Raw genomic sequence first — 24,823 nt, 5'->3', positions numbered from 1 at the left:
TATAACCATATCCCGGTTGTTCAATTGATGCTTCTTTGGTGCTCGGTGCCTCGCCTTACATGGCTAACAATTGTCCTGACTGGTGCACATTCACTTGAATCCAGCAATCTATCCGCGGCTGCGTCGTTGTCATTTGCGGAAATATGTCTTCAGTCTCTATCGTCGTATCATATGATCATGACCTTCAATTATGGTAAAGAACACAACTTATACCTAGGAGGTCGGGAGATTGGGTTACCAGCGAAACTCATGTATGCTGGAGCACTCATGTGGCTTGTTATTTTCAGCATTGCGCTCATTAAATTGATGCGGACCGCTCTCAGGATGAAGCGGTTGTCTGAATTTGGTGGTCCAGACCAACCTAGGTGGCAGGAAGCCAAAACAACGTTGGAAATTGCTAAGATGATGGCCGGCTTGGATGGATGGTACACGAAGTTAAATAAAAAGCCTACTCATCATTCGCCGCACCAAGTTCTGAGCTCCGAACGAACGCCATTGACACGCAGGCAAAACGAAGAGTGTACTCCGAATAACGCGGTATATGGCACCTTCTCTGATCAAGAAAATCACCGCCAGCTTTGCCAGAGCGTACTGTATTCAGAATTCTATGCTATCATGGTCTTGAGCATGTTCCTTCTCTGGATTTCCCAGTGGCTGTTCTGGGGTGGATTCATTTTTCTGATTTCGGATGAGTAAGTGTCCAGATGTCGAAGCACATACTTAATTATGCCCTCAACTAATTGGAGTTAGGTTTTGTGTCCCCAGGCTTGTGACTATTACAGCTGTCTGGGTTGCTTTCTCATTTCTTAGCACTATCGCCGGTCTTCGACAATAACTTTTCATGTGTGGTTTATCGGGAGCATTTGAAGTTTGAATTTACAGCGGCTATCGTGCTTATTCTGTGGCTCTCACAATTTGCTTAAATACAAGGCCAGAGTTATTTCACATTTTTGAATGCAGCAAGTATTAGTTGTCTATCAGATTGCATGTCATCCAAACTTGAAATTTCAAACAAATCAAGAAACATAACCCACTGGTACTGGTACATTCAGTCTCGAAATCGGCTTAACCGATATACATACTAACATTTGAATACACGCAATCAGATCCACTGCCAAGGCCTTATCGCCACCCATATTGGTCAGATCGCAATAAATTGAGGGCCGTTGAAAGTTCATTATCTCTTTCCCTAACCTTCAATATCATGTTTATACTATCTATAGCGAGAATATTTTGAATGGTAAAAGTCATTTACATGCCTTTTATGAAAAGGTGATCAGGGGATTGTACGGCTGCACAGGTTCTTCCTTTACCAAGATGATGGAACTTGAATGCCCAGGTGGTATTATAGCGGGTTGAATGATCATCGATAGTCTAGTGTTAATTAGGCCGCTCGTCCATGTCTGTTTGTGCACATGTGGTCTCACATAAGAACAAGGGTTCCAAGCCTGGAAACGATCTTCATCTCAAGTTTGATCAGGCAAACATTTATTAGTACATGCTGGTAATAATTAGTATTCAATTTCAAATGGTACTATGTAGATATTAAATTAAATTGTACATATTACCTTGACAGTGATACATAATAGTTCGAATGTTCACTCTCACAGCCTCGCCAGCCTTCCGAAGTTCAAGTTTATACAGTAATTGCGCAGGGTGGGTTCTGCTTTAACGTACGCTTAAAGGTGTCCATGCGGGGTTAAATTTGAATGTTCCAAGGTTCACGTTGTCTACATGGACCCATTGGTACTATGAGTATTCAGCTGCTGACTCTCACTGGCAGTGACAAGCGAGCCGCTGATGCAGTAGTTCACGCCTTGGGTGGCCTGAATTCTGCCAGTGAGAAGTGAAGGTTTTCATTGGAGAACATTTATACTAGGCAAGCCACTACTGCATCAAGCCTTCCTTAACGAGAAAGAGGGGCATGCCTAAGTGTCTACTAGTCTGATCAAAAGTACCAGTTAACAATCTCACAATCTCAACCGCTCGACCCCTCAACCCTTTGACCTCGGGATATCGTTAAGCGTCTCTGTTAATATGTCGGATAAATTTACCACCATTGGCCGCATGGGGGTTTTGACTGGGGTATTTCCGATTAATCGATTAGATCATAGTCCAAAAGTGTGGATCATTATCAGCTCAATGGTACATGATACCTATATACTCAGAATGACCCATATTATGGATGTCATGCAACCTTTGAAACTCCCCGAACGCGGGATCTTTTTGCGAGCAGTTGTGATATCCTGTGGGTCCTGCACAGGGGACCGTCTACGTATCAGTGTTCGGGGTCTTCTTAGATATCTCTAATTGGATTAAGAAATGCACCTAAACGGTAGACTGCGTGGAGAATCCCAATAAATCTTTAGGCTGCAGATAGATACGTGAAAGGATTTTTAGTTTGTCCCAATACGATGGTTGAGTCAGTTGTCATGTCGGGCCCCCCAATTTTGTTTGCTCAGCCTTAAGATTTTGTAGATCATGAAGGCCTCCCTTCAACAAGTTGTTTGACATAAGATCAACTTTTCTCCCTCAACCACTCTTCAATCATTCTTGCTTTTTCTCCAAAAAGAAAACCATCATGGTGCGCTCTTCTCGTGCTTTTAACGGCCCAACTCCTGTACCTGTAGTTGAAGAGTCGACAGAACGCACTGCGGCCATCGAAAATACGCTCAGTGGATGATCACCGTCCACTGAGAGTTGTTGTGATTGGAGCCGGTATCTCAGGAATACTGGCTTGTATACGACTTGCCCAGAGGATTCCAAATCTCGATCTATGCATATATGAGAAGAATGCTGATATTGGAGGTACTTGGCACGAGAATGTGTACCCTGGTTGCGCGTGTGGTATGTCAAGTCATCACTAATAGTGTTCCCTTCACTAGTCCTGATTTACTGACCATTTTCAATCCTCGCCCAGATATTCCTGCGAATACCTATCAAGCCAGCTTCGAGCCGAACAAAGAGTGGTCCTCTTTTTACGCCCCGGCAGCGGAGATCCATCAATATTGGAAGCGGGTCGTTGAGAAATATGGTTGTATGGAACATATCAAGCTTCAGCAGCAAGTAACTAGTGCAGCTTGGAATGAGAGAAGCTCTAAATGGCAATTAGGTGTGAGTAGGAGGTTTCTTCTGCTTTGGAGTACATTTGAGACTAACAAAGAAACCCAAGGTCCACAATGTTGATCGTGATATCAAATATGAAGACCGGTGTGATATCTTAGTCCAGGCCACTGGCTCCCTGAACAATTGGAAGTGGCCAAAGATTCCTGGTCTTCATGATTTTAAGGGTAAAGTGATGCATAGCGCCACCTGGGATACCCAGTATGATTATACGGTATGCCTATATTTCAAGGTTGAGTTTACCATATGATTCATTGTTGACCTCTTCAAAGAACCAACGCATTGCTGTCATTGGTAATGGCTCGAGTGGAATTCAAATTGTTCCTGGCATATTGCCGAAGGTTGCTCATATCGACCATTACATGCGAAATCGTACTTGGATCGCCCCTGGCTTTGCCCGCGGTGAGCTCGATAGGCGCGGAATCGATGCTGAAAATTGTAAGTATGCCGAGGTTAGTCCTTAGTCGCTCATGCTAAATTTATTCAACAGACTCTTTCACGGCAGAGGAAATTGAGACTTTTAAAAATGATTCTGAAGCATATCAGAAGTTTCGTAAAGGTGAAATACCACCCATATGTTGATGATATAAGAAGAATTTCAACAAGTCTAACGGAGAGAATAGATACCGAGTTTCTGTTGCAATCCGACCACCCATTCACAATCACTGGAACGCCTAAGCAAGTCGGCTCAATCCCATTCTTCATCGATAACATGACGCGTCGGTTAGCGAAAAAGCCGGAGCTTCTTGATCAGATCCTTCCAGATTTCCCGGTCGCATGCCGCCGTCTGACACCAGGTCCCGGTTACCTCGAAGCTCTGACAGACCCCAAAGTGGATTTAATCAAGACAGAGATTGTCCAGGTGAACGAGACCGGGATCTTAACCGCGGATGGTGTGCATCGGCAAGTCGATATGATTGCCTGCGCCACAGGATTCGATACCACCTATGTGCCACGCTTCCCCATCACGGGGCGTGGTGGATTATCTCTATCTGACCGGTGGAGAGAAAGCCCTGAAACATACATCTCTGTCGCCACGGACGGCTTTCCAAATCACTTCATGATCTTTGGACCGAACTCTGCTCTTGGTGCAGGAAATCTCATCTTACTGTTTGAGAAGCAGGTCGAATACCTCACCGAGTGCATTTTAAAGATTCAACGTGATAATATTCGCACCATGACCGCACGGCCTCATGCTGTTCAGCAGTTCTCTCGGTACTGTCGAGAGTATTTCAAAGGAACTGTGTATAACAGCAAGTGTCGCAGCTGGTACAGGGGTGGGAAAGAGCAGGGAGATATTATGGCGCTTTGGCCAGGTAAGTCTCAATATCCAATGGGAATCTTTCTATTTCCCTGTATGTATTAAGAATGAGTCTTATAGGGTCATCACTTCATGCTATGAGGGTCTTTTCTAATCCTCGCTGGGAGGACTTTGACTATGACTATCTCAACAATAATCCCATGGGCTGGTTTGGGGATGGATGGACTGCAAATGAAAGGAACAATACGATCAACGTCGATTACTTAGACGATGATCAAATCGATTTCCCCACTCCGAGTCCACGAATGGTAGAGGGCAAATAAGAAGTGAGGGAAACTATATCCACATGAGCAGCCTGATGTCAGAGCAATGATACTCCAGGGCTCGAGGGTTCAACGGGAAAGGATTTTTACACTTTGTATGACATGATATCCTTGCAAGATGATCACAATCATTTCACTTGAACATTGATTCATCGAACCAGAAATTCAAATTCTTCTCATTCTTTGGGCAAAACTATTTGAGTATGATCAACCTTGATTATAACCGCATTTAGTCTATTAAGTGGTGATATCATTCACTTTACCATACCATACCAAATTAAGTATTTGAGCTGTGTACTCTTCCCCGCATTCTTCTATTGTGGAGGTACTTAAGTAAGGGATCAGCCCCCTAATACCATATGGAATACCAATACCGGGCACTTCCCCCCCTGCAACCCTTTCTTCACCCCAGACCTGCTCCTCCTTCTTATCACCCCGGGTCTCCTCCCCGATGGACCACAATGAAGCCCGCCGAGAAGCATTTTCGCTGTACGATCTGTCAGCGAGGCTTCACACGCATTGATCATTTGAAAAGACATCATTTAAGACGTATGTATTTGATCCCGGTCGTCTTTTTGGATTCCGCCCGCTCATGTTTCGAAAGATTCCGGTCAGAAGCCATACTCATGCGTTTTCTGCAACGAGGCGTTTGCGCGTTGGTACGTGCACCCACCACTTCCAACCCCTGCTAGGTCTTATTTAAAGTCTGACCGAGTGATCTATGAAACAGTGACAACCTCCGAGATCACTATGCTGATTGTGCTCAACGTGGGGATCGCCAAATCCCCGAAACCGGACAGAGGGGTCGCCGCCGCCATGCATGCCAATCGGTGAGCCTCAAGCTTCGGTATTGTGGGAACCAACATACTTACTCTCCATTCAAAATTTACAGTGTATGTCTATGAAGCTTCGTTGCGATGGTCAAAGCCCCTGTGGTTCTTGCGTGAAACGAAATCTCGAATGCAATAATGAACGACTCACCCGCCCGTTACAACTCGATCTGGACGAAGGTATGGCATTTGAAGACAGAAAAAAAATATTTTTGGAGAGTCGAATAGCTCATACTTTGCAGGATCAGGGTCAGGATCACCTTCAGGAAAGACTGAGATTTACCCTGAACAATCCGACCGTGGATCTATTAAGTTCCTGCTGAATGGTGGTACGGATACCTTCACGGAACACTGGAGTCTTCCCCCGAGGGGAGACCGTACACGAAGTCTGGTGTTTCATCATAGTCAAGATCAACAGGATTCTCCGACGGAGATGTTTCAATACGAAGTCCAACAAGTCAATCAGCCTGACTTTACGCCGGCAATGGTAGACTCAGATCCAGCTGCCCTCGCATACTGCCAACCCACATTCCTCGATTTCTTCAACGCACCTTATGGCGAACAAAAGCCTATAGAGGATCCATATACCGGACAGATGACTTATCCACCAGCAGGTCAAGACCCATGTCTGACCATACCGTCACAACAGGACGTCTTCGAGCCTGAACCGGAGCGTCCGTTCGCTCTGGCCCTTATTCAGTCCATATCATCTCGAGCATGGATATTGCCTTTGGATCCAAAAGCTCAAGAAGAGATATCTCAATGCCTGAGTACATTGCTCACCACTGCTCGCATCAGGAAATTCATTGCGTTGTACTTCAAGAATTGGCAACCGAGCTGTCCAATGGTTCATCTTCCTTCTTTTGACCCGGAAACGGTACCACTACCACTACTAGCTGGAGTTGTCTTCATGGGAGCTATGTATAGCCACGACCTGAGAGAAGTTTACATGGCCAAGCGGGTTGTTGACTTCGCTGAGCTTTTCATCTTCTCGACTCAAGTCTACTCACCCGACGTCGAGATTGCGACCACATTCCTAGGAAATCGAAATACAGAGGAAGAGGCGACTGATTGGATCAAATTTCAGAATTTCCAAGCAGGATTCATCATAGTCTTAGTTCAATTTTGGTCAGGCAATGCTGCGAGCCGGGCGCGCGTGATGGAGACCCGCTTCAGTGAAGTTGTCAAGGTACATTTCCCTCCCTGGTCCAGCGGAACACTCACTAACTCATAATCAAAGTTAACTCGTCATCTTGGTCTTACCAAATGTCGGCACCTGCCACAAGAACATACCAGTGAAACGATGTGGATTCAAATGGAGTCACGCATTAGGTGAGCGCTAGAGTCTTGTTATTCTCGATCACTCTCTAACACCTCTCAGAACCATGTCAATTGTCTCATTACTGGACTGCGCATTCTATTTCTATCAAAATTACCCCTATCGCTACGGCATCTTCGAAATGGAGCTAGATCTCCCCTGCGAACAGTCCCTATTTTGGTCTGATCATCCATTTTCCGAGCCAAATTTCCGCCTTTCCCGCAACCTCAGCCTATACCAAGCATTCCAGAACCTTTTTGCTCCAACACCAGCGGAGTCTCCTGGCAGGCCACCCGAGTACTATCAGATGGATATGACTATATTTGATATGTTCATGCTTATACATGGTACGCATCACTACATGACACTGGTTATTTCCAAATGCTAATCCGTCATCCAGTTCTTTTCGCTTTCATTAACACACAAATCATGCTTATCGGCCTCACGAAGCGACCAGGCTCTCCTTTATTATCGTTGCATAGCCCTTCTGATACCACAAGTCCACTTCCTGAAATCTCATTCCTCAACAACATCAGAGTGGCCCTCTCTCGTTGGAGAGAGCATTGGATCTCATTACGAAACCGAATCTCAGATGATGAATGGACTGCAATGGGCTTCTACAAAAATGGGTATAGTCTTTGGCTTGTCTCACAGTTGCTGGTCACTAATAAGGATGCCGTTGACGTTCTAATGGAAATGGAGGTGAACTGCGAAGATAAACTGGACAAATTGAAGGTCTTGTTAAAAGATGAACAGGAGTAAATCGTTTCTCGGCAACGGTTAGATCTTTCTGGCTCTGGGGAGGGTGCTACTTTTGGCAGCTCTTTATTAATATATGGTGTTTCGGGTTTACTTGGAGGGTTAGAGGTCTTGGAGTTTCTTCTATTTCGATATCCTCGAACTAATGTTTAGCTTGTGCTGGGCTGGATTCCCCAGCTTCATGTATACAGGGACAAAAGCCTTTTTTCTTACATATCACTCAGTGGTTCATTATAGCCTTGAATCTTATATCAATTTGAGGTTATCGCCATGCTGCTTAGTGCGTAGCACTAACGGTAAAATCCTAAGTTGTCGCACGGGTTCCAGCTTCTTATGCAATACCTAGATTCCAAAACGTTTCAATATTTCTCCCAGTATCCTCATCCACATATGCTGGGGGCTCTGCAAAGGTGACAGATCCTCCATGTAGTTCGGCAACTTTCCCTGTTAGAGTGATATCGTCCACCAACTGCGTCACAGCTTTAGTTACTGTGGACATGGGAGTAATAACCATTGATTGGAACAAATCCTTATTAGAAGCGATGTTTGTTTCTAATAGCACTCAGTCAGCCTTGTTTCGTATATCCGATCCATTGTTACTACCAACTCACCGACGACAGCAGGTGCTAGCGCATTAATACGAATATTTTCTGGTAAAAGTGATCTCCCCAATGATCGAACCAGACCGATCACTCCATGCTTTGTAGCTGCGTATAATGGAGCGATTGGTAATGGATATAATCCAGCATTTGATGCAGTGCATACAATCAGACCATTTGAGGAGTCCTCGCTAGGTGCCAGTTTATTACGAGCCATATAGTGAATCGCTAGTTGTACCGCTGCACAGTTGATGAAGTTCACGTTAGCATTCTACTCGACCTTGCCGGACTTGTCTCAATGTCTTTCTCACTCACAGTAGATCACCCCAACAAAGTTCACATTTACGGTCGCTAGGTTCGGCTTCGATGGCCTGGTGCTAAGATCTCCACCCTTCAGGGGCAGCAAACTCCCACACTCTGTGATTCCTGCATTGGCGAAGACAATGTCAATTTGACCTTGCTGCTCGAAGATCTTTTCAAAGGCCGACGCTTGACTTTCCCATGAAGAGACATCACATTCCTCGAAGGAGATTCTGGCTGATGGAAATTCTGCAAGAAGTTTCTCGATAGTTTCGGCGCCAGTTTTGGGGTTGATATCCAAGATAGTAATTTGGGTATTAGGGTCCTGGATAAAATGCTTCGTAATACCCAGTCCTATCCCGGATGCGCCTCCTAGTCCAAGTTAGAATAATAAATTCAACATACTATCTTCATAGTTGCTGTAGATAGGGTCGAACTCTCACCGGTGACGACAACACTGCGTTTTGATGCCATGATAAAGCTCGATCAACCGTTTCCCACTTGATGGATTACGGTTAGATGCAGTTGGACTTCAGGTACATGTATTTTACATATCGGCTTCTTGCAGGTGGTCGGCAGTTGCCCCTCTTCCCTTCTCCACATTAACGTGGAGCTGGGGGTTTTCCGGTGGTCTGTGGAGAAGGGGTCATGGCGTATCGTCGGTTATGTCCTTTGTATAGTTCTGAGTATTGGCTTTAATTCCGCGTTCTGATTCAATTCTTGTAGGGATCTGGTCGATCTAAATATTTCGTCTATGGTAGTTAGATCTAAACATTAGAAGAGTTCAAGTTTTATGGCTCTACCAGATGGGCTTGTTCCAAGGTTCCAATGTTATTGTTTTGCCGGTTATGGTAGAAACATAACCAACGCCATGATACCATGATCAGATCTAGTATCAAGTATCAAGTAATTCATTAGCTATTTTAGGAGATATATTGGACTTTGGAATTACTAGTAGAGTATATTGCTTCACATGGTATGTCGCACTTTTCGAATGTTGTTCTAAGTAAGCTCTCACCTCACTTCCAAGGTTCCCGACCGTGCAGAGTATTCCGATATTGGTTTCTTCCCTGTCACACAACATCAAATCTTAATATACTTATTTGAAATATTTGATTCCAGCTGATAGATATCATTCTAATACTTGGGAGAAATTTCAGAGAAAAATAATTGCTCAACGTTGAGTGGCGAGGTTGTCCAAAAAAAGCATTGACAAACTACAACTCCTCCATGGCTTAGTGATGTGAAAGAGCGTTTTCTTCAAACAACTTGAATGTCAATGTTGACTCTTAATTTCAATACTCAAAAACAACTAACTTGTTTATTCTCAACTGTAATGTACCCATATTCAAATTGAGCCTCCATTGGTTCGTTCTATCATATTTTTCTAAATCACCTACTAGTCAAGTGAAATGAACCATGAAGACCTCGGGATACTGGGGTAAAGTGTGGGGTACTAGATTCAAGTTTCCCCATTATGGGGCTTGATAGCTGCCCCATATACCCCCACTACTTCTATGGCGAGCTTGTAAATGTATGTATAGCTTGGAAGAACGTATCTCTATATGGTCCGATATAGCATAGGTAGCGAATGATGTAGACCTGTCCTTCCAGGATCTATGGGGTACTAGTTAGTAGTTCTTGTGACCTTAGTTGGAGGGACTTAGTATTTACTCAACTATTACTCCATGATCTAATGGCCAAGATCAGCAAGCCCGAGTTTACTTGTCAATAATACCGTTTGGCAGTGCACGTTTGCATGGCATTGTCTACGTCAGCATCGTTTAGCTCGACTCTACTCCGCATTTTAAGCACTAGCACCTCCCACAACTCGAAAATTTCCTATCCATTTATGCAATAATCAACATTTCCAAGTCCTTTACAGCCTTCAAAATGGGTTTAGGTATTCTAGAAACGAAGTCGGAGCATGTGCCAGGAACGGCGCCTTTGAGTGGTGGTCACGACTCTGAAACTTACACTGGTATTGACCCCAGTTTACTAAAATACGATAGCACAGGTAAAATAGTGCTTGTACCTCAGCCTTCTGAATCTCCTAATGACCCTTACAACTGGTCCCGGACAAAGAAGGAGCTTTTTACAATTGCGTACGGATGGGGTTGCGGCTGTGTCGGTGGTAAGTCAACAACTTTTAGAGAAAAAGCACCCTGATACTCGGCTCATACTCACTCCTCTCATATTTAGCTGTCGGTCCTCTGCTTGGAGGAGCATTTGTGCCTCTGGCCGAAGAGTTCAACGTGTCATTGTCAACCTTCATCTCTGCTGTTCAGGGTGGCGCCATTGTAGCGATCGCTGTGGGAAGCCTCCTCTTCAACTCTCTAGCCGTCAAGTATGGGAAACGCCCCGTTTACCTTGGAACAACTCTTGGACTCACTATATCCTGCTTCTGGGCCGCCGGCGCAAAGAGCTTTGAATCTTTCGTTGCAGCCAGAGTCTTCTGTGGACTTTGCATGGCACCGATGGAGGCTTTGGTCCCAGCTTCTATTTCCGACATATGGTGAGTCTCCTCAATCACGTTTCTGGAATAGGGTATCTCAATTTTTCAATAGGCATGTTCATGAGCGAGGATTCCGAACCGCAATTTTCAACCTTGGTGTCTTAGGTGGTATCAACCTAGCCGTCCCAATTGGTATACGCCTCTTGACCTATTCGCTTCGATTCCTATGTTGACGCATCCACCTCTAGCTGCTGCAATTATTCAGTATTCTTCATACCATGAGGCATTATACGGCATGGGTGGAGCCTTTGCACTGACCTTTATCCTGGTGTTCATTTGGATGCCTGAATCGGCCTTCAAACGAGATGCTCTGAACATTGACACAGGACGGAACGATGTATGCTCCATTCTTTGACAAATTACGATTAAAGTCTGATAATCCCAGGTCAACATCGATTCAAAGGAAATGGTAGAAGAGTCTGAGCTTCAAGTTTCGACACGCACACTGTCTCCACCCGAAGAAGTCGAAAAGCGTATTTCGTGGCTCCAGGAACTGTCACCTTGGAGTGGCTATGTCAATCATGTTCCATTTTCGAATACTATTATTCGACCTTTTTACTTACTGGCATCACCGCCTGTGTTATGGGCCGTCTTTCTCTTCACAATTTGCATCTCATGGCTTGTTGGTGTATCTCTTGTCATCTCACAGATTTTCTCCGCGCCACCATATAACTTCTCGGTCATCGCTGTTGGAGCAACAAACTTGTCATCCTTTGTGGCATCTGTACTTGGCACAATCGTGTCAGGTCCTCTTATTGACGGTCTTGTCACTAGGATGTCCAAGAGGAACGGTGGCATCTTTGGTATCGTTTATTTCATTATCAAGGTTCATGACAAGACTGGGCTAATTAGATGACAGAACCGGAATTCCGCCTTCCCATTATGTTGACATATCTTCTTTTCACCTCGACTGGTTTCTTCGCCTGGGGCCAGTCCTCCGCAGTGCAAGATCCTTGGCCTGTCCCCGTGATTGTTGGCTTAGGATTAATCAACTTTGGAGCGCAACTAGGAACTACCGGTGTTGTCACTTATGTGGTGGACTGTCACCGTGAGAAGGCTGGTGAAGCATTTGCAACAATGAATTTTGTGAAGAATATGTTCTCTTTCGGGTTGACATTTTACATGAATGATTGGATTGACAGCCAAGGGGTTCGCAATTGCTTCTTCACGATTGGTGGAATCACTATCGGTGTCACTTTATTGACGATTCCAATGTGAGTTTTGACCCTTTCATATCTTTCTTCTTCAAGCTAGTACTTACCATCCATGAAAACAGGTACATCTTTGGCAAGCGAGCGCGAAGCTGGGCTCACCAATCTGGGCTGTCGGGTCGTATAGGATAAGATGCAGTGAATAACGTCACTCATTTTGCTTCTATAGACCTCGAAGACCGCAGATATCTCCGTCTCAAACATCTAACACATGCTCTCCATTGATTTTCGAACCTCATCTGATAGACTTGAATTATGTCATTCATGCTATGCGATTGCTTCAAGTTCTTATCCAGATCAATGACTGGAAATTTAAGGTAGTTTCTATGTATCAAACATAAATTTGAATTTAATAGAGTGAAGATTTCAAGATTATTGATTATAGTACACATGTGAGGTTCACTTCAGACGGCCAGAACATTTGAATCAGACCGTCATGCGAAACTTGAACAAATCCCTCTCAACAATCTCCTCCTTCTTCCCTTCAAGCTCTTGCATATCCCAGGGACTAGAGACATATCTTCCATTCAACCATTCGCGTCGCTCTTTCGTAAGCCACACGATTGTATCGCCTGGAAGGTCGGCAGTATCCGTCAAGGAAAAGTGCATCACCTCGGGTAAGTTATCGCCCATGTCAGTTTTCACTCCGCCAGGATGCACTGAAATAGCGATCAGACCCTCCTCTTCATAGTCCCGAGCCAGGAACTCGGTAATACGACAATTAGTAAATCGCGATGCCTGATATGATGCTCCGCCAATCGTCAAGAGATTCGCCCCAATGGAAGTCAGATTAATCACGATTTTCGTATCGGATCTCAACAAGAGTGGCAGGAAATAATGCGCGCAGAGGAAAGTTCCCTTCAAGTTGACTTCGAATCCCTTCCACCATTCACTGGGGTCTGCCTCGCCAATACGAACAAGTTTCGGTAGATAGCCCGCGTTGTTAATGAGGATATCGATCTTCCCTCCAAATGCATCTTCGACTGTTTGTGCTGCTGCTTTCACGGATTCGTCGGACGTGACATCTACCTGGACAGGAAGGATTGTTGGGGGATCGAGGCCGAGTTGTTGTGCCTCCAATTTGAGCTCCTCGGCCACTTTGTCAAGACCTGTACGGGCTGCGATCGCAATCTTGCTGCAACCAGCCTTGACAAGGCGACTTGCTGTTGCACGGCCAATCCCTTTGGAAGCACCGGTTATAATGACGGATTTACCGGCTAGCTCCGTTCCAGTTGGGGTGATGAATGGGTAGGTATCGGTGTGGCGTGTTGGAACAAATGCCCCAACTTCAAGAGCATTGGTAAAACCAACGTACTCTGCGAGCTTTGCGAAGTCATCCATCTTATGCTGTGAAATATGGATTCAAGTAGAGTGGAATTTCACACTAAAATGTAGACTTTTCGGAATGCTTTACTATGGGAGAGTTCAGAGACTAGAGAAAGGCGTGGGATTGTGAGAACAACTTGAACTTGAATGGAAACCTCCAGGGCTCAGCTCACTATTTATAATCTACTCTAGGGACTTTTGACGGTCAATCTATCCAGGCAACAATGGGATCGGCTCCAGATATCAGCACTTGAGGCTTGAGCTAGGCTCAAAACAACCTGCGGGCAGCGTTATCGCCCGACGCCGAGTCAATGTTTACTAGTACATATCCCGGGATTCCCGGCGGCCCCTCATGGCCCCGGGGGTCGAGTCTTAAGTCCGTCGACCTGCATGTGGTGATGAATATCAGATCTCCTTAAGAGGGCGCTACTGGATTGCGTCATATTATTCAAGCAAGAGCCTGGAATTCAATAACGAGCTATGTACTATTGATTCAAGATGTACAAAATCCTTCACGCAGAAGATACACGCATTTTGATTTCGAATGTCTATCAGGAGAATAATTCATCCATGAGTCCATATGAAACCGTAGCATCTCAAGTTGAGGTACAGTTGACAGCCAGAAGGGTCTCATTAACCTGAGGGAAGAGGTTAGTACTTGAGGGAAAAAATCATAAAATCATTGACGGTGTGCGGCTTACATTGGCACAAGAAAAGACGTTGTAATCACCACCAGTTGGGTTAGTGAGAGAAATATCGGAGGCGTAGATGTTTGAGCAGACCTGGGAATGTTAGATAGGCGCCTTGGTCTTATAGATAAGGAAGGGTAACTCACATCTGGGCTCGAGCAAACAATGGTTCCAACGTCAGGGTTGTAGGCGCCTGAGCTTGTACCATGGATATTCTTGAAGTACACATCGGAGATTGTGAGGCTGCTCTATATTCGCGGAAGAAGATATTAGTAACATGTATGAGAGCAGAGAAATTAATCTGGTAGAGGATCTCTTACGGGGTATTCGTTGCAAAGAGTGAGGTTGCTTTGTCCGTAGCATTGGGTGACATCGATGGGATAGTCGACATTGTAAACGTACATCCCGTCGTAGGTGATGTTCTTGACACTTCCTGAGCCACCTCCACCCTGCAGATCTGCAGAGAGCTCTGAAGAAACACCAGGCCAAACCTTGATGCGCGCACCGTTCTGTTATAAATTAGAATTTATGCTTCATGATTCCTTTCAAATTAACTTACCTCTGCATTCGACATAGAGATGTTGTAAACGTAAATGTTCTCGACAATGTCAACTTCTCCCTCATACTGTCCCAGAGATCCAACGGAGATACCGTGGGAGCCGTTGCAGGAGAGGTTTTGTACGACAACATTCGTGGTGTTGGGCTTGAAAGAGACACAGTCTGCGAAACTATTAGTATGGTATAAACTTGAACTTGAATGATTTCTGAGTCTTCGTACCATCACCGTTGATGATAATAGAGTCCTGAATGACAATGTTGCTTGAGCGGTAGATATCCCTGTTCTATGTTAATATCATGATGATCAATTAGTTTACAGGGGCTTGAACACACCATCCATCAGTGTTTGAAGCAGTGATATTGTTGTTGCTGAGTCCTCCGATATTGATCTGATCGAACAACAGGTCGGTGGAGTTGGCAACGAAGTGGTACCATTGGGGCGAGTAGCGGAGATTAATGGGACCAATTGTACCTCCATTCAGACCAATAATTCCGACAAGAATAGGTCGGAGGATGAGGTCATCCACGGCATACAGGTCGTACCAAGCTTGGCCATTTCCATCGATAGTGCCGTTGCCGTAGATATTGACGTCCTCTCCTCCCAGCTGGAAGAAGGTGGTGGCATTCTGGTATGTCTGGTAGAAAGCATTTTCTTGCCAGTAATCCGTATCATTTGTGAACTTAATGTATCCTTGGATATCTGTTCAAAATTATCAGCAAGGGAGAGCACGGTCTCGAAGTGTTAGATTGCCTACCAAGATCAATATGTTTCAGGAAAGTCATATCCAATGCAGTGCCAATTGTGTAAAATTTATCCGCATCAAACACAACCTTTCCACCATTGTTACATTCCTTCAGCGCAGAAAGAATGAACTTGGAGTCATCCCGCGAGTCATCGCCATAGCTGGATACGTGACAAGTCTTGGTTCGGGGCGGGCTGGACGGAAGAGGCTTGAATGGCTGATGTGGTTTGCATAGCTCACTTCGCGAGTAACCCTTAGCTGCTGGACTTGGAGCAACAGATCTAGCTTCAGTTGTCAGACCAAGAGACAACAAAAGACCTGTGGTCTGTAACAAGGTGCTGGTGATCTTCATTTTTCCTCTTCAACCTAGTAAATATAGGATATGCTTGAGGGATGAATGATGCAACTCTGCGGGGATTGATTCAAACATTTTGAAAGATCGGCATCACAGGTTCTTATATACTTACAGCTTTCAAGGAGATAATAACCCCATACCCACCTGCGGTCAGGGCCTCAACGCTAAGCAATTCCGTGGATACGGGTTGAGTGGGGTATGGCGCGGTGCAGAGTCTACATCCGGGGAAACCGCATTGTGGGTTGTGGGGAAACTCAGAGGTCAATTTAATGAATCTGTTGAATTGGCGTGTTTTTACTGAGCGGCAGGGAAATTGGAGGTCTAGTTTTTAGGTGAGGGGAGGTCGTAGCATAAGTCCGATAGGAGGAAAGTTGACATGGGATTTCACCGATTGGGAGGAAAAACCCGGGAAAATGACGGACCTGGAGAACATCCATGCATAAACGGCATGAGGAATGATGGAAATTTATTTGAATATTCAATGCATGATGTAATTTGGGAACATTTGAAGGGAGATTGAATGATACATTCTACCTAGTAGTAATTATTCTTGATCTTGATTTACTCAGCTTCTTACTCTTGTGCTGCTTACTATTTCCGGGACATTGACTCCAGGTAAGAACAAATGAATAAGTTGCCATAGTGTTATATGTACAGCGGGTCTCCCCTGAATAGAGCAGGCGACACAGAACAACGAAATAATAGAGTTCTCAACAGACTCACATCTGAGCTAGCCAGCTCGGAGCGCATTGAGTGACCTCGCTGTTAAGTCTGAGGCCTCTATGGGGACTATTGAAGGTGGAATCCTGTCTTCTCTCATCTTTTTGCACCCGCGCTTCATCGTCAGATGCACAATTCTATAAAATGAATAGCGCATTTTAGTTAGCCTTCTCGCCGACCGCCTTGACAGCACCCTCTGCGGCAGTGACAACGCCCTTGGCAGAGTCAACAACCTCCTTCTCCATATCCTTGGCGGCCTCCTCGGGGGAGCCCTCAAGACTCTTGCGGTACGCGTAGATACGGGAGACCTGAACAACACCAACACATCCGAGGAAGAAGTTGACAGCGGCAAGCCTTGGGAAGCAATGGTTAGTTGGAGGTGATCGTCGGGATTGGAGCTCAAGAGGGTCTGGAAACATACAGGACGTTGCGAGGCTTGATGATCAAGCACCAACGGGTCCAGATGGCACCGGTACCCATGAGGGCGGCGTTCTGGGTGAGGGAGAGCTTCTCAGCAGGGCGGTTGAAGTCGGAGATACCGGCGATGACCAGAGCCCACTATAAAGGCACATATGTCAGCTTATGACACCCGGGAACATGAAAAAAATCTCAATTCAAAATTTGTAGTCCGTATGCGCAGAAAATTCCAACAATATGACGACTGGGGAACGAGAGATGCGTATCAGGGAAAGGGTTCATCGAGTCATCGAGTTTCGTACCTTCATGACGGGGGCCCTGTGGGATATCACAGTTAGATAAAATGGCCATTATAGTATGTGACAGTATCTTGGAGTATAAATATCAATCGCAATAGCTTACCAGAAGTGAACGGTCTTCACGCCGACAGGGCTGGTCCACATGCGCTGGAAGAAGCTGCTCTGCTGCTCCGCACCGGCCTCGGTGCTCTGGAAGCGGAAGCCCTGACCGGCCTGCCGGCGGAAGGGAGCAGTGGCATTGCGGAAAGCAAAGCGAGAGTTATTAAGGAATCGGAAGCCCACACGAGACGACATGGTGATGGATTGAGATATGACGACTTGGGAAGTGAAGAGGGAAGAAGGGCGGAATCGGCCGGTGACCGGGAGGAGCAAGTTTTCCGTCGGGAATAGTTCACAACTATGAAATCACAACACTTCGAGGTTTTAGATGAAAGCTAGTATGTAGATAAACACTCGAACACCTTCAAGCTTCTCTCGATATCAATTACAACAGTTAGGTTAGACCTTCTTGATTATGACTAGCCCCGACGTCGCTCCTGCTTCTACGGGTTATGTAATCTTATATCCACTAACCCTAACTAGGTATAGCGGGATCCCTCTCTGGTCGAGCGAATCACGGGGCTTGTGAATAATGCTCTCTTTCTCTTGCTTGAGACTCTCTTGATACCCCCCTCCTATACCCTCCACTCTACCTCACTTCACCATGTCTGGCAAATACGTCTTCAGCAAGAGCCTGAAGGAGCTCCGCTTCCTTTTCTGCCAGACCTCTGAGCAGAGTGCTGCCACAAGGTATGTGGTCGTGTCCCTCTTAACGGCATCGGGTCCAGCTCCAGTTTCAATGGTCCGCAACCATCTTGACCAGATGCATTGACTAACTCCACCATGTCGCCAATACAGATCTTTCCTGAACCGCGCCTACCCCACCATGAAGAAGCACAACCCTCAGACTCCCATCCTCATGCGCGATGCCTCTAACACCGTGCCTCGAGTCTTCGCTCGATACGGTACGAATCACCTTCCACGAAATCGATACAATTCTAGTCGAATGGACTCAATCTGGACAATAGCGCTAATTTCGGGTCAATTGAATTACAGAGTTCGGAAAGGAGGTTCAAGAAGGACTGTCGGGTGAGTTATTCTCGAATCGCCGGTACATCCGCAATGTGCAATTGCTGACTGTGATACAGGTCTCTCCGACGCACAGATCGAAGAGCGCATCACCAACCTCGTGAAGCAGACCTCATAATGACCTTCTCTTTTTTAATTCACACCAATTCTCATCTGCCCCATGTCTCTGCCGCAATTGCGCGTTTTGCCGTCCTACAATCCTGTGTACCTATAGATGAAAATCGAACCAACTTTCACGCATTATTTTTCGCTCGGCTCGAAGAAATACTCGATCAAGACAATCTGGGTCTTCTATATGACTATCTTACTACCTATCATTACAGCGCACAAGACAATTTTCGCGGTCGTCATTCTCGCTATTGTACCATGCCATACAAATCAGACTCCAAAACAAGATCAACCTAAAACGTCAACGCTATCTACTCTTACAGCGAAGAACTAGCATTTCCAACCTCTCCAAACCGATACTGCGCCCAGCTCATACTTCCCTCCGGGAATGTCCAAAGCCGTTTCCCGAGATCCTGACCTGCAGCCCCCGCTCCAACATGAATCGGCAGGAGATGATCAAAAGACGGGTGCGCCTGTCTGGCATCCGGCCTCTTCAACAATTCCGTCATAGCATTTTCCCGCTCTTCCGGTGCAGTGGTGACGGCCTCCTTCAGCGCTTCGTCGAAACTGACAGTGTAAGGTAGTGGTTGTGGCTTCCCAAACGCAAACCGCATATCACGCAAATTGTGCACCGACATACCAGACACAATAATCAGGATGTTTTCCTCGCGGAGACGCGAAACCGCTTCTCCCAGACGGTAGTGCTGGACCGGGTCTTCGGTATCAAAGAGGGAGACCTGGACGATTGGGACGTTGAGTGGGTTCTCTTCTGGTTCAAAGGCTATAGTCGCACATATAACATCGCATGGTCAGAACTCGCATACCCAGTTTGCCCATTTTTATAAGGGGAGAACCTACCACACTTGAAACTTGCCCAAACTCCATGATCCAATCCACGCTTCACACCCTTAGCGTCGATGCCTGCTTCCTTCAACAGGTCAAGCACCCTATGCGAGACTTCCTTGCTTCCCACATTTGGATACTTCTCTTTGTAGTAGTGATCCGGAAATCCATAGAAGCTGTAATAGCATGGTCATTAGCCACCTTTCCTGCACTTTAGTACATCCATGGATTCAAGTTATTCCATGGGTGTCTCATGTAGATTTAGAAACATACTCATAGATCAAATCCGTCGTTTCGGCTGTGTTCACATGGATAGTATCCTTGCCACCCTGCCAATGAGCGGAGAACACTACGACAGCACGAGGCTTCACCTTGGTTGTGATCTCGCGGCCGATCTGGCCTAATTTGCGGTATGCTGGATGGTCCTGGTCATACATGACGCTAGGCTAAAGAAGAATTAGCATATACATTTCCATTCAATCCAAGATACTCTGAGACGTAAAGTTGCACTGAGTATAGAGAAAACAAAATGCACTCTATATCCAGATGTCAAAATTTCCAGATTCAAGTTGGTACAATCAACTCACCCCACCATGACTCAAAAAGTAAATGGGAGTCTTCATTTTGAACGAAGTCGTATTTTCGATAGACGATGTCTTTCCTTTCAAAGCAGCTGCGCTGGTAACAGCCGCAAGAGAAGCAGAAGCGGATAGAGGACCTGCAGCTGAACGAGCAGCTGTCGAAGATCCGAAAAGACGCCGAAAAGCGGACAGGTTGGTGGTTTCGCTGTTGGAGAGTAGAGCAATGAGGATACCAAATATGAGCGGGAGCAGCAAGATAATAATGAGCTTGCGACCGCTTTGGATAGTATTGAACGCGTTTGAAGTTGTCTCAGGATTAGAATTCTGATTGTTATGTTCCGTTTCCGAAGACATATATCCAGGTTCAAATGTTCAATGATCAACTTGAGGACAGAGAAGCGTTTGTGTCAGTGGCAATGAACTTTGTTAAACAAAGGGTTGAGAAGTCAAGTAATAGTCAAATGCCGATTATGAGATATCACCATAGAGTATAGCGTAATAATTGGTCAGTATTAGAAGTCGTAGCATTTGAGAAATACAGTTGCTTCGGAAGTATCTGGAAGCCGATGCATAAGCCGAGCCGATGTGTGTCAGCCAGCGCGGAATGAGACCGCTCGGTAATACGGATATACACGATCTATTCCAATCATTCAAGGGTCAAAAACATCATGATTCAACTTGAATCTTTTAAATGTCGATAAAATGTTCGATAAAATGTTCGTAAATGTAAAGCCATAATAAATCACACCATAGCTATCAGTTCTATTACAATGCAAATGCAGCCAGACCTAGCTCCAGGATATTCGCCCCATTGTAACCATACCGATCATATCTCCGTAGAGAGGCATCCTCCCAGAAAACCCTAGAACATGAGAGAAGAGCAAAAAGAGAAAATCGGAATCAAGAAAGAGTGGAAAGTGCTGCGAGGAAGTGAAAGTGGTGCAGTGCAGGAACCAGAGATTGTACAGCCGAAACCAAAGTGACAGGTTCTTCCTTGAGAGCACAGGGCATTGTCGTCGTTGGAAGGGGATTTGTTAGGTAGAAAGATACATAGATGGGAGAAATGAGACAGGCAAAAGCATAAGTTGCGCCAGAAGCAATCGTGATTTGGGAATTATCGCAAAAACAGCAGGAAAGAAAAGAAATTCGACAATCATCAAAACATTTTACATCAACACACAATCACCGTCACTTTGTTTGTTGACAGCTGAACGAGAGAGACGGGTCTTTTGCATCCGACCTCCGCCTTTCTTGAGTTCTTCAAGACGTTCTCTGGCCTTGGGGAATCCTTGTGCTGTGAAGAAACAGTAACGTTAGCAGAGTTTCATCAGAAGGCGGAAAAGGGAGTGTGTTATAGATTTTACTTACCAGCTGCACGCCAGTACCATCGTTTAGCATCATCGAGATTCGAAGCAGCACCGATTCCAACTTCGGTGAAGTATCCCATTGCGTACTCGGCCTTTGCAAGACCAGCCACGGCCGCTTTTCGGGCCCAAAGGTATGCCTCAGTGTCGCTTTGTTGCAGGACACCTTCTGTTCCAGTCAAGTACCAACCACTAAGCGCGAGTTCACTTTGATGCTCACCCTGGGCAGCAGCACGAGTATACCAGATAATACTCATGCGGTTGTCGACAGGACATCCCATTAAGCCATATTCATAGGCTGAACCAAGACGGAACTGTGAGAACTTGTAACCCAGCTCGGCGGCTTGATGGAAGAGCTGGCTAGCATATGCCTCATCGCGGACGATGGAATCATTACCAGAGGCAGTTTGATACATGAGAGCAAGCTCATGGAGAGCGTGAGGGTTCTCTTCATCGGCACGCTCAGCGGCGCGCTTCAGCCATGAAACACCCTCACGAGGACTTCGGGGTTGTCCCAGCAAGCCCTTCAGACTAATCATACCCATTTTATACATCGCAGGCGTATCACCCAGAGCCGCGGCACGCTTGTACCATTGAACGGCTTTTAGCGGGTCTCGCTTGGTTCCACCACCTTCCTCCTGTCCGATTTCGCTGCAAACAGCCACGCGATAGGCGGATTGGGCATGGCCTGCCTTTGCGGCTGAATGATAAAGGTTAAATGCTTCCTTGGGATCAGCTTCTAATCCGAGTTGACCTTCTCCGTAGCAGTCAGCTAGGAAGAATTGTGCATCTGGGTAACCACTCTGAGCCAGTTTCTTCAAAATCTTGTGCGCATCCTGATGATACTTCTCCTGTGCTTTGACTTTGGTTTTAGGGTCAAGACGAGTATTTTCGGCCGCAAGAACAGTTGCGGCTTCTACCAGTTTCTTGGCTAGGAGGAGTGACGTTGCCTGATCAGCGGGATTGCCTCGTGCTTTTTGTTGCAGTCTCTCTAGTTCTTGTGCTGTAACAGGCGTATGGCCTTCCGGAGTCGCCGGTAAGGGAGCAGCGGGTGCTTGAGAAGGAGCCGGAGAGTTATTGTAATTTCTGATGGGAGCGGGTTTCGCTGCTTGATCGTGGCCTGGTCGGAAGGGTGGCGGGGGAGAAGGCAAGGCATCGGGACTTTGTTGAGCGTCAGGTGCTTGATGTTGCTCATATGAGTATCCAGCTTGCATGGGAGGACCAGGAGGACCAGGAGGACCGGAATAAGCTGGATTATGAGGGAAATATCCACCAGATTGTTCAAAGCTGCCTGGCGAAGGCGCATATCCAGAAGCTGCTGGAGAGGTGTCGCCCCCACCAATGTCGAAATTGAACCCGGCATTTTCAAATTGATTCGGCGCAGTGCCCTGTCGAGGAGCTGACAAACCTCCATCGGGACTATAAGGGGCATACTGGCCATTAGCAGTGGAGGCTGGCGAAACAGGAGTTTGTAGATTTGGCTTTGGTGTCTCCAAAGCCATCTCATCTATCGGTCCATTCTTATGAGGAAGAGGAATGGCATCGAAATTAGGCATTTCAGGCTCATCTTCGTGGCTGCTGTCGTAGTAGTAGCTATCCAAGAATTCTTTGGGCGCGTATGAAACACGGTTGGGAGGATCAGGGGGCGGTAGCATTCGGGCCGGATCCATATCATTAACAAATCGTCCGCGCGGAGGTCGCATACCACCGGCAGTGTTGGGACGTGGAGGAGGTATGTCGCCCATTGGACCACCTTGAGCACCATATTCGTCATAGGGTGCACCATGCGGAGGTTCTCGTAGTGGCATTGTTGCGCTTCGCGAGGGCCCTGGTCCCATAGGTGGCCGTCCTGCCCGTGGTGGACCTGGTGGACCTGGTTGACCTGGGTAATAGCCTCCCCTGCCTCGACCAGGAGGTGGTCCACGTGGTGGAGGTGCGCGCATATCTGGTCTTCGTCCATTCGATGTATGTGGCCGGGGTGGTGGTCGTCCATTGATATCCATCGCGGCCATGTCTCTTTCTAGGCCTCCAGGCGGAGGGCGGCGGTTTCGGGGGTCTCTTGGGTCTCTTGGGTCTCGGGGATCTCTGGGGTCTCTGCCTGGTGGGACTGCAGGGAATGGGCTGTCGAAACTTTCGCCTTGTCGAGGACGGCCTCCCGCTATAGATCGGAGTCGTCAGATCGTGATCCGAAGAGAAAGGGTTCACATGCACTTACGAGTCCTAGATCGCTTCTCCGATGGTGGTCTATCACGAGGGTGACCACGTCGACTGTCATATCCTGGAGGAGGCCGGTTTGAGCCTGGCCCTGGAGGTCCGCCTGGTGGGCGCATTGGGCGCGGCTGTCCCCTGGGTGGTGCAGAGGCAGGAGGGCCCGGTGGAATACCATATGATGAGTTGTCGTATGCTGAATCCGAATATCCGGAGTCTGAAGGAGCATATCCGCCTGGTGAGTTGTACATGGCATCAGGCGCATAGCCACCAGGGGCCGAGGCAGGGGCCGGAGAATTAGTGTACTGCCTCATAGGCGGGGGTCTCTGAGCTGCCGACGGAGGGTATGCCATGATTCTGGGTTGTAAAAGGGAAGACGAGTCGCTCCCCTTTTTTATTTTCTCTTATCTTTTGCGCAACTCTCAGGAGGTTGTTGGTGCAACCGCGCAGTCTCGGATGCAAGGAGACTCAAGGGCTACCAAGCCGTCAGTTTACATGGAACACGAGTCACCCCGCAAAATATGGCACGTGCCCTTAGAAGAATTATACATTCCAAGAAACAAGAAGAACACTTTACCTTCAACAGGGAGAAAAAGAAAAAGAATGTTGACCCTGAAGATTCAAGACGCGGGGGAAACGGGAATTTGAGAGGAAACAGGTGACTTTAATAAAACACCCCGACCCACTTTCAACGCCGTCATGGTCTTTTCATCCTTCAGATTAAATGGCACTTTTCAAACGGTTTGCCTAAGGGGAAATCTTGGCAACCATGGATCCGAGTGGATCATGACAATATTTTCTTATTCAGATGAGATGCTAATTAATCTACAGAAATGTACTTAATGCACAAAAAGAGAAAGCGCGCGGGTACTACTCCTATAGAACCCTAGACGAATACATGTGTACCTGACGATCAGGGGCAGTATACTACAAGCACGCAAGTACGTGTGTGTACTCGATTCCGTGTCCTTAGTCCCATGTACAACCAGGTACAATCAGGTACAAAATCCTCCAGCCGCTCGGAGAAATCACACGGACCACTCTTAGGTGTCCACTGCAGGTTGTATCACATTGCGGCTTACGGAGTACTTCCTTTGTCGCAATAAGTGTTATGGGTTTGTTTCCATCTTCTTGGCCCAGGCTACAATTTCTCTTTCTCTCTTTCTCATTCGATCAATCATGATTCTCCAGGGCTTGAATCACAATGTTTTGCAAGGCCCCCACTCAGATATGGAGGCCGAGAAA

At 46.4% G+C, this 24,823-nt stretch overlaps 11 protein-coding genes across 11 annotated transcripts; 5 read left to right on the top strand and 6 right to left on the bottom strand.

Moving 5' to 3' along the window:
- Positions 1–177: 177 nt before the first annotated feature.
- N7483_004308 (uncharacterized protein) lies at positions 178–835 on the top strand (the record flags this gene model as incomplete). The annotated part of the gene is made up of 2 exons (XM_057087745.1): positions 178–692; positions 766–835. The coding sequence occupies 2 exons, from the start codon at positions 178–180 to the stop codon at positions 833–835; spliced, it is 585 nt and encodes a 194-aa protein (XP_056947574.1).
- Positions 836–2,581: 1,746 nt separating this feature from the next.
- On the top strand, positions 2,582–4,707 carry N7483_004307 (flavin-containing monooxygenase; the record flags this gene model as incomplete). The annotated part of the gene is made up of 8 exons (XM_057087744.1): positions 2,582–2,584; positions 2,631–2,847; positions 2,921–3,114; positions 3,164–3,337; positions 3,396–3,561; positions 3,614–3,682; positions 3,747–4,439; positions 4,505–4,707. 8 exons carry the CDS (start codon positions 2,582–2,584, stop codon positions 4,705–4,707), a joined length of 1,719 nt encoding a protein of 572 aa, XP_056947573.1.
- A 359-nt stretch (positions 4,708–5,066) lies between these two features.
- N7483_004306 (uncharacterized protein) lies at positions 5,067–7,617 on the top strand (the record flags this gene model as incomplete). The annotated part of the gene is made up of 8 exons (XM_057087743.1): positions 5,067–5,256; positions 5,312–5,366; positions 5,438–5,537; positions 5,600–5,717; positions 5,780–6,726; positions 6,778–6,869; positions 6,919–7,202; positions 7,256–7,617. 8 exons carry the CDS (start codon positions 5,067–5,069, stop codon positions 7,615–7,617), a joined length of 2,148 nt encoding a protein of 715 aa, XP_056947572.1.
- A 328-nt stretch (positions 7,618–7,945) lies between these two features.
- N7483_004305 (uncharacterized protein) lies at positions 7,946–8,987 on the bottom strand (the record flags this gene model as incomplete). The annotated part of the gene is made up of 4 exons (XM_057087742.1): positions 7,946–8,166; positions 8,226–8,453; positions 8,529–8,885; positions 8,957–8,987. The coding sequence occupies 4 exons, from the start codon at positions 8,985–8,987 to the stop codon at positions 7,946–7,948; spliced, it is 837 nt and encodes a 278-aa protein (XP_056947571.1).
- A 1,419-nt stretch (positions 8,988–10,406) lies between these two features.
- On the top strand, positions 10,407–12,246 carry N7483_004304 (major facilitator superfamily domain-containing protein; the record flags this gene model as incomplete). The annotated part of the gene is made up of 6 exons (XM_057087741.1): positions 10,407–10,647; positions 10,716–11,028; positions 11,081–11,160; positions 11,217–11,365; positions 11,414–11,831; positions 11,888–12,246. 6 exons carry the CDS (start codon positions 10,407–10,409, stop codon positions 12,244–12,246), a joined length of 1,560 nt encoding a protein of 519 aa, XP_056947570.1.
- A 419-nt stretch (positions 12,247–12,665) lies between these two features.
- On the bottom strand, positions 12,666–13,580 carry N7483_004303 (SDR family oxidoreductase; the record flags this gene model as incomplete). The annotated part of the gene is made up of 1 exon (XM_057087740.1): positions 12,666–13,580. The coding sequence occupies one exon, from the start codon at positions 13,578–13,580 to the stop codon at positions 12,666–12,668; it is 915 nt and encodes a 304-aa protein (XP_056947569.1).
- A 581-nt stretch (positions 13,581–14,161) lies between these two features.
- On the bottom strand, positions 14,162–15,907 carry N7483_004302 (putative extracellular exo-polygalacturonase; the record flags this gene model as incomplete). The annotated part of the gene is made up of 8 exons (XM_057087739.1): positions 14,162–14,203; positions 14,267–14,347; positions 14,401–14,502; positions 14,575–14,763; positions 14,814–14,974; positions 15,033–15,091; positions 15,146–15,512; positions 15,568–15,907. The coding sequence occupies 8 exons, from the start codon at positions 15,905–15,907 to the stop codon at positions 14,162–14,164; spliced, it is 1,341 nt and encodes a 446-aa protein (XP_056947568.1).
- An 881-nt stretch (positions 15,908–16,788) lies between these two features.
- Positions 16,789–17,640, bottom strand: N7483_004301 (mitochondrial pyruvate carrier family protein; the record flags this gene model as incomplete). The annotated part of the gene is made up of 4 exons (XM_057087738.1): positions 16,789–16,984; positions 17,052–17,188; positions 17,350–17,365; positions 17,450–17,640. The coding sequence occupies 4 exons, from the start codon at positions 17,638–17,640 to the stop codon at positions 16,789–16,791; spliced, it is 540 nt and encodes a 179-aa protein (XP_056947567.1).
- Positions 17,641–18,049: 409 nt separating this feature from the next.
- Positions 18,050–18,592, top strand: N7483_004300 (L51/S25/CI-B8 domain-containing protein; the record flags this gene model as incomplete). Its single annotated transcript, XM_057087737.1, has 4 exons — positions 18,050–18,135; positions 18,244–18,350; positions 18,442–18,474; positions 18,534–18,592. 4 exons carry the CDS (start codon positions 18,050–18,052, stop codon positions 18,590–18,592), a joined length of 285 nt encoding a protein of 94 aa, XP_056947566.1.
- Positions 18,593–18,899: 307 nt separating this feature from the next.
- Positions 18,900–20,360, bottom strand: N7483_004299 (DODA-type extradiol aromatic ring-opening family dioxygenase; the record flags this gene model as incomplete). Its single annotated transcript, XM_057087736.1, has 4 exons — positions 18,900–19,363; positions 19,441–19,601; positions 19,699–19,871; positions 20,013–20,360. 4 exons carry the CDS (start codon positions 20,358–20,360, stop codon positions 18,900–18,902), a joined length of 1,146 nt encoding a protein of 381 aa, XP_056947565.1.
- Positions 20,361–21,172: 812 nt separating this feature from the next.
- On the bottom strand, positions 21,173–23,931 carry N7483_004298 (uncharacterized protein; the record flags this gene model as incomplete). The annotated part of the gene is made up of 3 exons (XM_057087735.1): positions 21,173–21,300; positions 21,375–23,528; positions 23,586–23,931. 3 exons carry the CDS (start codon positions 23,929–23,931, stop codon positions 21,173–21,175), a joined length of 2,628 nt encoding a protein of 875 aa, XP_056947564.1.
- Positions 23,932–24,823: the final 892 nt, after the last annotated feature.

This window comes from Penicillium malachiteum (assembly GCF_028827825.1).
Source record: "Penicillium malachiteum strain IBT 17515 chromosome Unknown utg000002l:1.0-8849297.0:1.0-8852440.0, whole genome shotgun sequence".
Classification (NCBI taxonomy): domain Eukaryota; kingdom Fungi; phylum Ascomycota; class Eurotiomycetes; order Eurotiales; family Aspergillaceae; genus Penicillium; species Penicillium malachiteum.
Note: the sequence above shows the minus strand (reverse complement) of the source record. Positions and strands in the feature narration are given on the sequence as shown.